General features: G+C 35.3%; 1 protein-coding gene across 1 annotated transcript; it reads left to right on the top strand.

Moving 5' to 3' along the window:
- Positions 1-590: 590 nt before the first annotated feature.
- Positions 591-10,985, top strand: LOC132631883 (single-strand DNA endonuclease 1). The gene is made up of 14 exons (XM_060347606.1): positions 591-848; positions 1,016-1,173; positions 1,725-1,786; positions 1,908-2,029; positions 2,330-2,381; positions 2,571-2,643; positions 2,745-2,818; positions 3,207-3,266; positions 3,391-3,556; positions 4,069-4,168; positions 4,313-4,395; positions 4,607-4,707; positions 8,083-8,213; positions 10,182-10,985. Exons 1-14 carry the CDS (start codon positions 781-783, stop codon positions 10,729-10,731), a joined length of 1,800 nt encoding a protein of 599 aa, XP_060203589.1. The 5' UTR covers positions 591-780; the 3' UTR covers positions 10,732-10,985.
- Positions 10,986-13,874: the final 2,889 nt, after the last annotated feature.

The following is a 13,874-nucleotide window of genomic DNA, read 5'->3' as shown; positions in this document are numbered from 1 at the left end:
TAAAATGGTGTGTTCTTATCTTAAAAAAAAAAAAAAAAAAAAAAAAAAAAAACAAACAAACAAAACGAATTCCTAACATAGCAATTCCAATCCTATTAATAATCAAAATGTAAAATACTTCATTGTTGTGAATGTTAAATTGTCTAATAACATCTTTTACCTCACTATTAAAATTAATGTCTAATAACATTTTTGTAATATAATGTAATTATAAGTAATATTACCTAACATTTTTGTGTGATAAATTGATAGGGAATAATGTGCAACACACATTCGTAGAGATATGTAATTTTAGTTCCTTCATGTAGGAAATAAATTATATGTGGATTGTTTATAAAAGTATATTACCCTATATGGATAATTAAATGGTAAAACATTAATAATTTTGAAAATTTGTAATTATTCACAAGCAAAGAGATAATAAAAAAAAGACATATTTTAAAGGTTCATTTCAACTAAATTGAAAAGGCACATTCCATTTTAGACCTTGTATTTAGTCAAATACTATAAGAATTAAAATTAAAATTTATGAATAATTGAGATAACATAGAGTTGGAGGACTAGAATTATAATTATCTCACTTCCTACTTAGACTCAACTTTCAAGTATGTAGTAGCTGTTAAACAGCCCCTCTAAATTGTGAAAGTAGCGGAAATAGCAACAAATCAAAATTCAAAAACAACGGTTATATATCTCTCATAAATCAACACCACTGGGAATATCTTGGACTGTGCTCGTTTTTCTTAGAAATTGTTGACCAAGAAGTGTATAAGGAACAATATGGGTGTAAAGAACCTTTGGGATATCTTAGAATCTTGCAAGAAAACTCTTCCTCTTCATCATCTCCAGTAAGTAGAATTATTTCTCATGTATACATGGTAGATTTTGAACCCTGGAATTTTTCGTGTGTTTACTTTCTTTATATTTTTTAAGTCCCTTAGTAAAAATCTTGACTCCGCGACTTATCTTTTTCTTGTTGGGATTCACTATTGTTCTATTTAATTCTGTGTAACAGGAACAAGAGGGTATGTATAGATCTTTCTTGCTGGATAGTTCAACTTCAAATGGTAAATAAATCCCATTGTGCTATGAAGGAGAAGCTTTATCTTAGGGGTCTTTTCCACCGCCTTAGAGCTCTCATTGCTTTGAATTGTAGCCTCATCTTTGTCACTGGTAATTTTCTTTCTTTTTTTCTCTTTGAGCAAATCTATAATGGGGTTTTTAAAAAATATATACTTTACTCTTTTTGTAACAAATTCTTTGCTTGCTCTTGTTGTATTCATACTTTGTAAGAGGGGGTTCGATTTGAAGATTCTTAGTGCTTCCGATTATGTTATTCCGTCAGCCTTAGTTAGTCGTTTAGTCAAAGCGTTCACGGAGGTTGTTGTAGTTTCCGTAGTTGCAAGAATTTGTTTTCTCTTGTAGTACTCATGATATTTTTAGGATTTTGAGTTTCGTTACTTAAATAGATGCTATCAATTCGCGGCTTACTGCCCACAAAAGTATTGTTGATTCACAAAGTTTAGCAGCCGCTTGCGATGAATATGTAATAGTATTTGATTTGAACATGTATTTAGACAAAGAAATGTTTACGGTTTCTAATTAAGTCTGGAAAATTACGCTTGTTTGTGGTGTTGGAATGTGCATATTGGGTGTTGGTACATAGGGAACTGCAGTAGTTAATACATGATGCACATTTCAGTGGAACTTTTGTCCTTTTTCAGATGGAGCCATTCCTGCTATCAAATCATCTACTTATAGAAGGCGACTAAATCCTGGAAATGTGGTACGACTACTTAATTACTCACTGTTTTCTCTTATCCTCCTGCCATGCCCCTTATTCATTTTTTTGTTTACCTGCATACCATTTTACTTTGCCCATTACACAGTAGCTTTATATAATGTAGCTTACTCAAGATGAGGCGATTAAACCGTCATCAATACGAAGAAACGCAGGATCTGAATTTTCACGCATGATAAAAGAGGCTAAAGTTCTTGGAAATGCACTTGGAATTCCGTGCTTAGATGGGTAACTCTTTACCTATGCTTTTGCATTTCGTATGCTATTGATCTGTCAGAAAGCAAATATTCATGTAGTTGATAAGAGGAAATCAATTACCTTTTGAGACGAGTGTTCTATGTGATATTATTATACGTTAGTTTTACATCTTAACTTGCTCAGGTATCTATACTTGGAAAAATAAACATTTCAGAACTGATTATAGTGCCTTGAACTGTGAACTGGCAGTGCTTTAATGAGTTGAGTGATATAATGCTTATAACTATTGAGGTGTAGAAAATAACTATTGACTGCTGGAAAACCTTTCAGGATTGAGGAGGGTGAAGCTCAATGCGCATTATTAAACTCTGAATCATTCTGTGTGAGTGGAAGTCATTGATCCATTATGCTAGTAGTGCTTCATTTCAGAGGATTAAGCTAGTTTTTTCCTGATATAATTGTTGTTCTAAAACTCTCTTCATTAAGAAATTTATTACCATAAATTTGCATTGTTTGTTTTCTCTGGAGCAACCTCATAATGTATCACACGGGTACCGATTGTGATTATCAGGATGGATGTTTCACATCAGATTCTGATGCCTTCCTATTTGGAGCAAGGACAGTGTATAGAGATATTTGCCTCGGTGAGGATTGAGTTAATATTTGTCTATTCTTTCCTTTTGACGCTTAGTCGTGGCTTTTAATTGATTTTGATGTACTCATACTTCTAGTTTGCGAGATACAGGGGATGGCGGGTATCTTGTTTGCTATGAAATGGATGATATTGAGAGAAAGCTCGGACTCGGAAGGAACTCGTTGGTAATTCTTTTCTTTTTTTTTTTAATATTTTCTTCTAGCAGTATTGATTACAATGGAAAGGATATTGTTCCCAGTCATGATACTAGGGTAAACTGTATCAGTCTAAGGAAAACACTTTCAATCTATCTTGTGGGTGAAGAAAAGTTTTTTCATTTCTTAGTTTTATTCAAGACTTCAGAATATAATGATATGATCAACTTGAAAGTATCATATGTCCTGATAAATAATGTTCTTGGAGAAACTATGAATCTTTCTGATTCTTACCGTGAAGTCTGATGGTGTCAGAATTTCATTGACCTTGCTTTTGTCTGGAAGCAATTGCATCTCATTGTTTAAATTTCTGATGTATTTGTTGGGGCTTGTTTTTTTGGGAAATTATTGTTTCCAGATAACGCTGGCAGTAATTCTTGGCGGTGATTACTCTGAAGGAGTTTATGGACTTGGTCGGGTAAGTCTTGGAAATTCTGATTCTTGTATCCGGCAGGCATCCTTTTTCCTCTCAATTTAAAATGTCTACCATCTGAAATGGGTTAATTCGATGCTTATGTTATGACATGCTTTTGCGTTCGTAGGAGTCAGCTTGCCAGATTGTTAAATCAATTGGTGATAGTGCTATTCTTCAATGGATTGCATCAGAAGGATTTTCCTTTGTAAAGAAGAAAAAAGGTTCTAAGAGACAGACTGAAGATGACAATTGCAATGGTAGAGAAAATGCTGCAGAGTATAAAAATCCTAATGGTGAGTCCCAGAGAAAAAGAAGAAGGGGGGGGGGGGGGGGGGGGGGGGGGGGTTGGGTTTGGATAGAGAGAAGAAATACTTCTGTTCTGGATGTTGACTAGTATTTAATAAATCATATTTATGTTTAACCTCTGCTATTTTTTCCTTTTTTGCATTAGGAAGCAAATGCCCCTCACAAATGAAAGTCAGGTGTTGCAAGTATTAGATGCATATCTGAGTGGGTTTGGATAGAGAGAAGAAATACTTCTGTTCTGGATGTTGACTAGTATTTAATAAATCATATTTATGTTTAACCTCTGCTATTTTTTCCTTTTTTGCATTAGGAAGCAAATGCCCCTCACAAATGAAAGTCAGGTGTTGCAAGTATTAGATGCATATCTGAGACCAAAGGGCCATTTGGGGAGGGGGGGTGTGGATAGAGGGATAGAGAGAAGAAATACTTCTGGATGTTGACTAGTATTTAGTAAATCATATTTATGTTTAACCTCTGCTATTTTTCCTTTTTGCATTAGGAAGCAAATGCCCTTCACAAATGAAAAGTCAGGTGTTGCAAGTATTAGATGCATATCTGAGACCAAAGTGCCATTCAGCGGATTCTCATACTGTACGAAGGTAGATTCTTATTTGATACAGTGTCTATACAAAGTTATACTTTTCTTTTCTTTTTCTTCTTCTTTCTTTTTCTTTTCCCTTTTGCCTTTTTGGTGACATCTTAGTTAAGAACTAAGAAGTCTGAAAGAAACATTTTTGTTGCAGGATTCTTGCATTGTATCCGTATAGCCGCAGCCAGCTTCAGCAAATATGCTCTGATTTTTTTGATTGGCCTCCTGAGAAGACAGGTGCTTTCTCTGAACCAAATCTTGGCTCTATTTCATGCACTGATTTATCGGACCTGTTTCTTTTGATTTGGAATCTATCATGGATACCTCCAACTATGGTTGCTCAGCTGTCTTGAAAATCAATAATTTTGTTTGATGTACTAGTTAGAAAAATTAAATATGCAATTAGACGTCGGTCCTTCTCTGAAACCCTCTGTTCTTTGTGGCTCAGATGAGTATATCCTTCCTAAGATTGCTGAAAGGGAACTGCGGAGATTTGCCAACTTGCGGTGCACTGCATCGCAACTGGGAGTCCAGCTTCCATTAGATGAGGTAATGCTCATTCTAGTATTCTACTGCAATGAGTGCTCAATTTTACTTTATATAACTTTTTGTGCTTCAAACTCAATGGTTTCTGAAACCAACTTTGCTTCCGTACAGTAGTTTATTATCAAGATCGTTGTTGCAATTATGCCCTACTGTGTACGTGTACCTGAGAATGATCCTCTCGTGATGATAGCAGCATCTGCAGAATTTCAACTGCACTTTTGCATTCAAAGATGATAATGTCACTTCTTTATGGGTTATCTAAGTTGTTGTTTGTCCCAGTTAACTAACCCAAATTAGTTTGTCTTTTGGTTTAGTGGATGGGAGATGGTTGTAAAGTTGTATGCTTGATCAGATTAGTTCTGTGTGTTTCTTGCTCTCTAGCATTCTGGATAAGTTTTCTACTTTGTGACATGAAGACTAAAATGGAAAATATGCAACAAAATACATGATTTTGGTAGACATTCTCTCGCTCATTTCAAGGGTTGGAGTTGCACATTTAACGGAGATTGCATAAAATATGCAACAGAATACATGGGCTTGTTTCACCATCTTAGTTAAGAGAAGAGATTTGTCACGACCCGTCTAGAGGGCCGCAACGAGCACCCTGTGCTAGCCCACCCGGGCACCCTTGGCTTACACATATACTTACATCTAGGTGAGCCATACGATTAAACATACATCTCCTTTTTTTATTAATCACGCTAGTCCCATTGGACGACAACTTCTTTAAATCATCATTGACATCTATGCCACATCAAATGTATATAAGCCGACGAGGCTATCAAAAGATATACAAAATATAGGCCGACAAGGCCGGACACGTCTAATCATACACATGTGACTACGAGCCTCTAAGGAGAGTATAACATATCACATGAGCGGGACAGGACCCCGCTATGCCCACAATTATGTACACAAAAGAATAAGTACCCAAAAGCTATGGCTCCGAATGAAATGGAGCTCTGCTGTGAAGTCTCTGAGAAAGCAGCTATGGATCAAGCTTGTCTCCCTGTGCACCAGCGGGCATGACGCAGCGTCCACAAACAAAAGGACGTCAGTACGAAGAATGTACTGAGTATGTAAAGCATGATCAATATCAATATAGAAGCATAAATAGCAACATAAGAAATAGCATAGGATGGGAGATGGCAATATTGTCGTCATATGCACTTACTTGCCTTTCATAGGAACTTTCCCTTGCTAATACGTATTTGTGTACATACATCATTATCCGTATTCCGTGATAGTACCCGTACCATATTTGTGCTCGTATTCGTATACATGCCCTTATTCACATTCATATACATAGTCATATCATATTCGTACTCATATCATATACATAGCATTTCCATAGCATACCCGACCACGTAGGATCGGTGTTTCATACATACTTGGCCAATCAAGGCTCAAGGTTACTCATACCTGGCCCTACCAAGGCTTCAGGGTTATCCGTACCCTCTACAAAGGTGCGCGCGCGTTACGTAATCGTAAACAAACTTATTTACATATCATACCCGACCTCATAAGCTCGGGGTTTTGTAATAGTCGTACATATACATAATATCTCATAAACATCTTTAGTTTTAATCATCGTTATAATAATCGTCATCGTTATTATCATTATAGTCATCATCAATAGCATTATCACTACTATCGTCATTCACCTCTTCTACCTTAATAGGCCTACTCGTAATACGAGAACCTTAGTGCAATCGTAGCGTATCAAGAATCGTGAGCTTACAAGCTCGGAAGATCAATTCATTTGGAAGACAACATACTCGTATAGAGGATTTAGATGTTTGGCCAAAGAACCATGTCTTATGAAAGAAGGGTTAGCCTTACATACCTTTCCGTCGCACTATTCTACACTTGCGCGTTCCCCTCCAACGTTAGCGTTTCTACCTTCATTAAAGTCATACTATCATTAGAATCGATAATTAGCACACATGGCTAAAACTAGGGGAAAATCGGACAACATTTCCTTCACATCATAATTCAACTCCCAAACGTCAACAATACATTCACAATATCATAACAATGGTCATTAGTCATTCACATTATCCACATTCCTCAATTTACTTTCATTTGCCCATATCTATGGCTATAACACATGATTTCGTCCATTCACATACAATGTCTATTTCATGGTCTTTCAACGTCATTTATAACCCCTTCATGTCACAATATAACAACAATCATGATTCGATTCCAACTAATTCCCTAAAAGGCACTATTCATCATTCATGACCCATTTTACCATATTCTTCTACACTCCAAGTATTTCAACTCTCCAATATCTTAAACAACATATAAACATCATGAATCTTACCTTAGATGTTGTAGGAACAAGCTTTAGTTGATAATACTCCACTTTGAGCAAAACCCTAGTTTATCTCCATTTGGATTTCTTGACCTTGGATGATCTTTGATGGTTTTCTTACTCTTGATTTACTTGTTTTATGTTGTTGGTCACCAAATATCTTTGAATTCTTGTGGAATAAATGTAGAGAGATGTTTTAGAGAGAAGGGGTGTGATGTAGAAGTGAAATGAAATAAGCCTTGGTCCCCTTATAATGACTTGAAAATCTGATTTGAAGTGCACAGTGGTCGTAAACTTGGTTTACGGTCCGTATTCCAGTTTACGGATAGTCCTTCATGGTCGTATTTAATCATGACAGAATCAGAAACTCAGGCTGAAGCATGGTGATTTACGATCACGGTATACGGGCCGTAAACCACTTTACGGTCCGTATTTTGGGTCGTATTTAACCATTTGATCAATTGGCAGAAAGTTGAAGTTTTGGAAGCCAAAATACGACATGGCAGTTTACGGACCGTATACCACTTTACGGTCCGTATTTCACTTTACGACCAACTGGCCAGAATGCAAGCCTGCAACTTTTCACATTTCCAAAACCTATAATTAGTCATTGTGGAGCATAACCTATCTCTTATCGCAATTGCCTTTGGAATCTTATTTAGGGTCATCAAATGTCGTTTCTTACTCATGGAAACATCATACACTCGTGCTCATCACTAGGTCATTCACTTGCGTACCGACGGAAGATTTTCCGAGGTGTAACAAGATTGCATAACCAAAAAGCTTGGAAAAATAGAATAGATATTTAATGGCCTCATAAGTCTAGGGATGTCTTGCATGTGTGAACATTTCGTGATGTCTGCTTTCTCTGTGAGAAGGAAGTTTGGTGTGCTGCAGGGGGTGCACGTGCATTGATGCATTTCTTCTTAAAATCTTTTTCTATTGATTTATTTTTATCTCAATATCTTTGTGATAATCGTCTGAAAATTCTATTGCATTATATTTCTTTTGATCAAGTGTGTTTCTGGAAATGGTTTCTAAGATCTGAACATGCACAGATGCCAATAAAGTGTCCTTTATCTCGAATTATCAAGCCGAGAAAAGTTCAAGGAGTGGATAGCTTTGAGGTGTCTTGGGAAGAAATGGATGGACTTGAAACCTCTATAGTACCAGCTGATCTCGTTCAGAGGTACATCAAATATTAACTTGGTACTTACATTGATTTGTTCTAATGATTTAAGGGGCTACTAAGATACAAAATGATCAGTAGGGTCAGTTTTTATACATCATCAAAAGCAATAGGAAAATAACTATTTGCCTAGGGATGTCTTGAAACTGGTTTTCAGATGGTTGGGAGGTCAAATTCCATCGCCATGAAGATTACTAATTTACTATTTTTGGTTATATTATTAATAAAGTATTTTAGCCAGTCGGAGAAATCTCGTTTCTGTCCTTTGTCTATTGTATTACTTTGTTATTACTGCTCTTTCATGCTTTTATAGTATGTTGCCATGGTTTATTCGTTATTTCTTTTTCATCCTGTTTTGAATTGTTTGTCCTTATGCCGAGGGTCTACCGGAAACAGCCTCTCTACCCTCCCAAGGTAGGGGTACGGTCTGCGTACGCTCTACCCTCCCCAGACCCCACTTTGTGGAATTTCACTGGGTATGTTGTTGTTGGAGAAATCTCGTTCTGTTTCCAATCTCCTGAGAAGATCAGTGAGAAAGAACTTTGTGGATTCAACAGTTCACGTAAAAGTCATATGTATCACGTGGGTTGGTGATGGTGTTGACTTAATAGAACTTAACGCATCAAACACAACATATTAAATGGTGAATGTATCTGTAACAAACCGCATCTTGCTTGGGTATTTTCTGCAGAAACCTAATATTTTATGTTTGAATAGCAAGACGTTTCATAATACATTATCAAAGACTCACGCCATCCTCTACGAAAACTAGGAAGTACGCCTTTTTTGGCAACTAAAGAAGCATAATTTTCATCGAGTTTAAGTTATATACACTGACGGTGTAAAAGATATTTATGCAATCATGTTTTGTAAGGTAATTCTCTACGATAAGCATTAATCACTAACCTGAAAAAGTAAGAAATTAACCTACTATCACACATTGAACTTCGTAAATAATCTTTAAATTGTCCGGTATATACAACTTAAATCCATTTTATTCTCATTGTAAGAGGTGTTTAATGTGAGGTTTATTTTATGGGAATTAAAACCCTTATAGTCCATGGACGGCAAATGGAGTTCATAGAAGACTATGCAAAAAGATTCGCTTGTGTTTGTTATATAGAAAATTGAAGAGATTTGAACTGATCAATCAATAGCTGCCATATGAGATGGATTTCGTTCATATATTTTGGAACACCCAAATCTCCAATTTTTCGAGTCATGTGGCTTATTAAACATAAAGATTGAGTAGTAAAAGTACCTATTCGTGTTTATTGAGAATAAGCCAGCAACCATTTCTTCGTGCTATGGTTTTTCAGAAACAGTGAATTCCTTCAGCAAGCCATTTCTCTTTCTAAATTACAACTCATGATTGTCTGTTGTTTCAAGTTACTCTGTCAGCTTGTTAACATCTTTCATATAGCCTACTTGCAGAAAAAGAATTATCCAAATTCGGTATGTACACCAAACTAATGAATAGATGACATATACGTGCACTTCTATTATTTAACCATGATTAACTAATAAGTATATTATTATGGCCTTAATTGTTGTTTGACCATGGTGAATTAATGTTGTTTGGTGTAAACATTGGGTGTGGTACAATTTTTTTCCTTTCAATTATGCTTATTGAAACATGGTATCACTGTTATTAAGGTTTTTTATGCCCCCACGTATTACAATGCGTTCTGGTCAAATCAATTCCTGTTACTTTCTATAGTAATAGAATAGCAAGCCATTCTTAGAGGTCCGGTCTTCTTGTTGCTTGTCTACAACATATCTGGTTGAACTTGCTGAGGTCTCCCAAAACATATTAAATTCAATGAGGCTCAGAGAATTTTTTGGGTAAGGTTGACAAAATGTAAGAATTCCAGGTATAGCGATTGCTTAGTAATCATGTGAGCTGTTGTTCACAAAAACACCATTTGATCTTATGTTATTGAATCTTTTATCTCTTCATTGCAACAGGGCTTGTCCGGAAAGGATTTTAGAGTTCCAAGAAATGCGAGCTCAAGGAAAGAAAAGAAACACAAATAGATTAAGACGAAGGAAACAAGAAAAAACACCGGTGTTGGGTCAAATTGATCAAAAGCTCCATGACCTCTTGCTTGAGGTTGATCGAGAATGCTCTGTCACTGATAGTACCACTTTTTTGTGTGGATTAGTATCAGAGGATGATGAAAACATTGCTCAAATTCAGTTGGTAGATCCAGGTATACAGTACCATAATACATGGGATAGCTACAGTGTCAAGGAGGGTGATTTTATTTCTGGGAGTGCCAGTTGCCAAGAGAGCGACATTTTACCAGCTTCATCTGAAGATGAAGTAATTGATCTCACGAGTCCTCCACCACTGCGGCGTGCTTCTGGGAACTCCAAACACCAAGAGGACAACGTTCAATGCATGGATGTGATTGAGCTTAGTGATTCAGAAAATGATATGTTCTCCCCTGAACATATAAGGAGAGCCAGAGAACTGAGAACGTTCATTGCAGGAATTAAGGACAACACCTACTGAATGTAACATTGATGTTTTTCCAGTGTAATGTGTGTATATGTATATTTATTCATATATTTATCATAAGTTGCCCATCTCTGGCAATTGGTCGCATGATGTCAACTTGTGATGGATGTTTTTTCTTGTTTGCTCTTCAAGACGAGCAACCTGTAGCTTAGAATATCTTCAAACTAAGGACATGCTGACTGTACACTCTGTTTCTTCCCCCTGTATTTGTTTTATTGGAAAAGAAAACAAGAACCTTTCTTCCCTCATTTTTTTGGTGACGGTTTGTCTTTCAAGTCTTCGTGATTGAGTGAATAAATACTTGAGAGTAGTTTTCTAGATGGAATTGAAATTTTCATAGCAGAGATGATGGTTCCAGTAGCATAGCTCCTTTTGTTGAGCCAAATGGTGCATTTCAATAATCTGCTATGCAATTCTCGAATAAGTTTGCTATGCCCGTTGTTAAGTGTTAACATGTTGAAAGAAGTTATATCACCTCCATGATGATTGCAGAAGCGAATAGCAAACACTTGGTATTTGATAACTAGCAAGAAAATGAACATGTTCTCTATTCTTGGGGAGACAATCTGCATAGCAGATATTTTGGCAAAATGGACGACCTACATTACCAGATTCAACCATGCTTTAGAATATTAGAACACATGCCAAGAGAAGTTAGAGAGCCGTTAAAGCTGAAGCAGATACAAACACCTGACTAGTGAATTAGGCAATGCCATGCAGCTGTCAGCTTTTGTTATGGAAGTTACATTTACCTTGTAATATTTTGTAATCTTGATACCTTTGTACAGTAGGGAGACCTAAACGTGTTAAACGGTTTGAACCGGACCGGACCGGTAACCGGTTAACAAACCGGCCGGTTTCCGGTTAAAAAACCGGAACCGGCCACCGGTTCCGATTTACCGGTTAAAAACCCGAAACCGGAATCGGTCCGGTTCAAACACGTCCAAACCCTCTTTTTTTATTATTTTTTGTATAGTATATATATTATAGTATTTATTAGTATATTGTAGGTATATTTACATATGTTATATAAGTTAATAAGTAAAGTTTATATATTTACTGAATAACAGGCTAACAGCAAGTCAGCAATACAACATATACGTGTATATATATATATATATATATATATATTAAATTATATGCTTAAGTTATACTACATATACCTAAAATATAGTAAGAATATATTTATATATATCAATATACTTAGGTTATATAACTTATATATATATATATATATATATGTTTAAGTTATATGTATACTATATATTATAAGTATAGTCTTAGTATATTTTAGTTATTTTTCAAGTATATAACTTTCTAGTTTTGAATTTAAGTAGATGTATATTATAAGTATATTCTTAGTATATTTTAGGTATATTCCTAAAATATACTAAGAATATGAACACAAGTAAATAACACATGAAGAAGTAAATAGAAGAAAGCTCAATAAGCCATATATTTTATTCATTCTTGGATAACATTTATTTGCAAGTTGTAGTTTTTTTTAACTTGCAAATAATACACGAGTTACAAAGAAATAGTAGAATAATAAAATCACCAATTCTCAATAATTTGATTAATTTCCCCCATATCATATTCGGCCATGGAAATATCTTTAAAGTCTTCCATTTGGTCTGTTCCACTTGCTATCAAATCTTCAATCTCTTCCTCTTCGCCTTCCTCCGCTTCTAAGTTTTGGTTGCGTCGCTCCGATCTAATCCAATCGCGAATGCACACTAGTACTTGTAAGCTAAAGTCGGATAATGAGTGTCTATGGTCTCCAATTTATTGTCTTCCTTGGCTAAATGCACTCTCCGAAGCCACTGTTGATACTTGAACCGTAAGGATATCTCAAGCCATTCTTAAGAGTATCGGATGACTTGCCTTGTATTTCTTCCACCATGCTAAGACGTCCAACTCATCTAGTTCCTTGATATCCACATTTGGCTGCATCAAATAAAAGTGATATTCATCAAAGTTTGCACTACAAGAAGGAGTTGGATGTGAATGTAAAACTTTTAAACCCGACAAGTCCTTTTTGCTACTTTGAGAAGTAATAGGGTGTGGAACAACGGGTGTAGCATGTTCTTCCAAATTAGAATAATGAGTAAAAACTTTTCTAAACTCGTCATCAATAGCGAGTTCGGCTTCAGCTAAAGATGGTTGGACTCCCTCTTCAATTTCTAAAAATGTAAAAATTTGACCAACCAATGCTTTAGTATAAGACACTTTTAAACAAGGATTTAAAAGAGAACCCAATATAAATAAAGTTGGGATGGGAAAAAAATACTTCTTAAATTTTGTTGTCATATAAAAAATAGTCGCTTGATAACCGGGTTTATATTTATACTCTTGTAAAACTCTAGCTATTTCCGCTAAATAGGCTAAAATTCTGGTTACCGTGGGATAGAATTGTTTAGAAAAAGCAAGAGTTGCATTATAAAAAAATTCTAAGAGTTCAACACATTCCTTAACATCTTCCCAATCCATAAAATTTAACTATTAATATTATATTTGTTGTGAACTTGTTGTATGGGAATCCTATACTCATATGATTGTTGTAGCATAATGCAAGTGTAGTTCCACCTAGTCTCAATTTCTACTTGAATTTTTCTAGGTCTAAGGTTATTTTCCACACAACAATTAAAATCTCTAAGTCTTCCCCTATTAGTATTGCAAAAAAGAAACGCAACCGCCTCTCTAACTTTTTGAATAGAATCGTCAAAACGCACAAGACCATCTTTAACAATTAAGTTTAAAATGTGACAACTACATCTTACATGAAAAATATTTTTTAGCGGAGGGTTTAATTCTCTTTTTAAAAGACCAATCGCCTTTGTATTATTAGAAGCATTATCTAAAGCAATACGTGTTTTTCTATAAATGTTAAAAAATCTCATAATAGTAGACATTGAATCCGCTAAAAAATTTCCATCGTGTTGACCTTTTCCTTCATCATATAAAAAAGATATAATTCTTTTTTGCATAACCCAATTGTCATCAACTCAATGACATGTAATAGCAAAAAAATCGAACTTGTTAAGACTAAGACCCAAATCAGCGGTAAGAGAAACATTACAATTTAAAGAATTAAATACATAGCGCAAATAAAATCTATATTTTATATACAAATCTAT

Source organism: Lycium barbarum, chromosome 3 (genome assembly GCF_019175385.1).
Source record: "Lycium barbarum isolate Lr01 chromosome 3, ASM1917538v2, whole genome shotgun sequence".
Taxonomy (NCBI): domain Eukaryota; kingdom Viridiplantae; phylum Streptophyta; class Magnoliopsida; order Solanales; family Solanaceae; genus Lycium; species Lycium barbarum.
The sequence above is the reverse complement of the archived record's forward strand: the minus strand, read 5'-3'. Positions and strand labels throughout refer to the sequence as shown.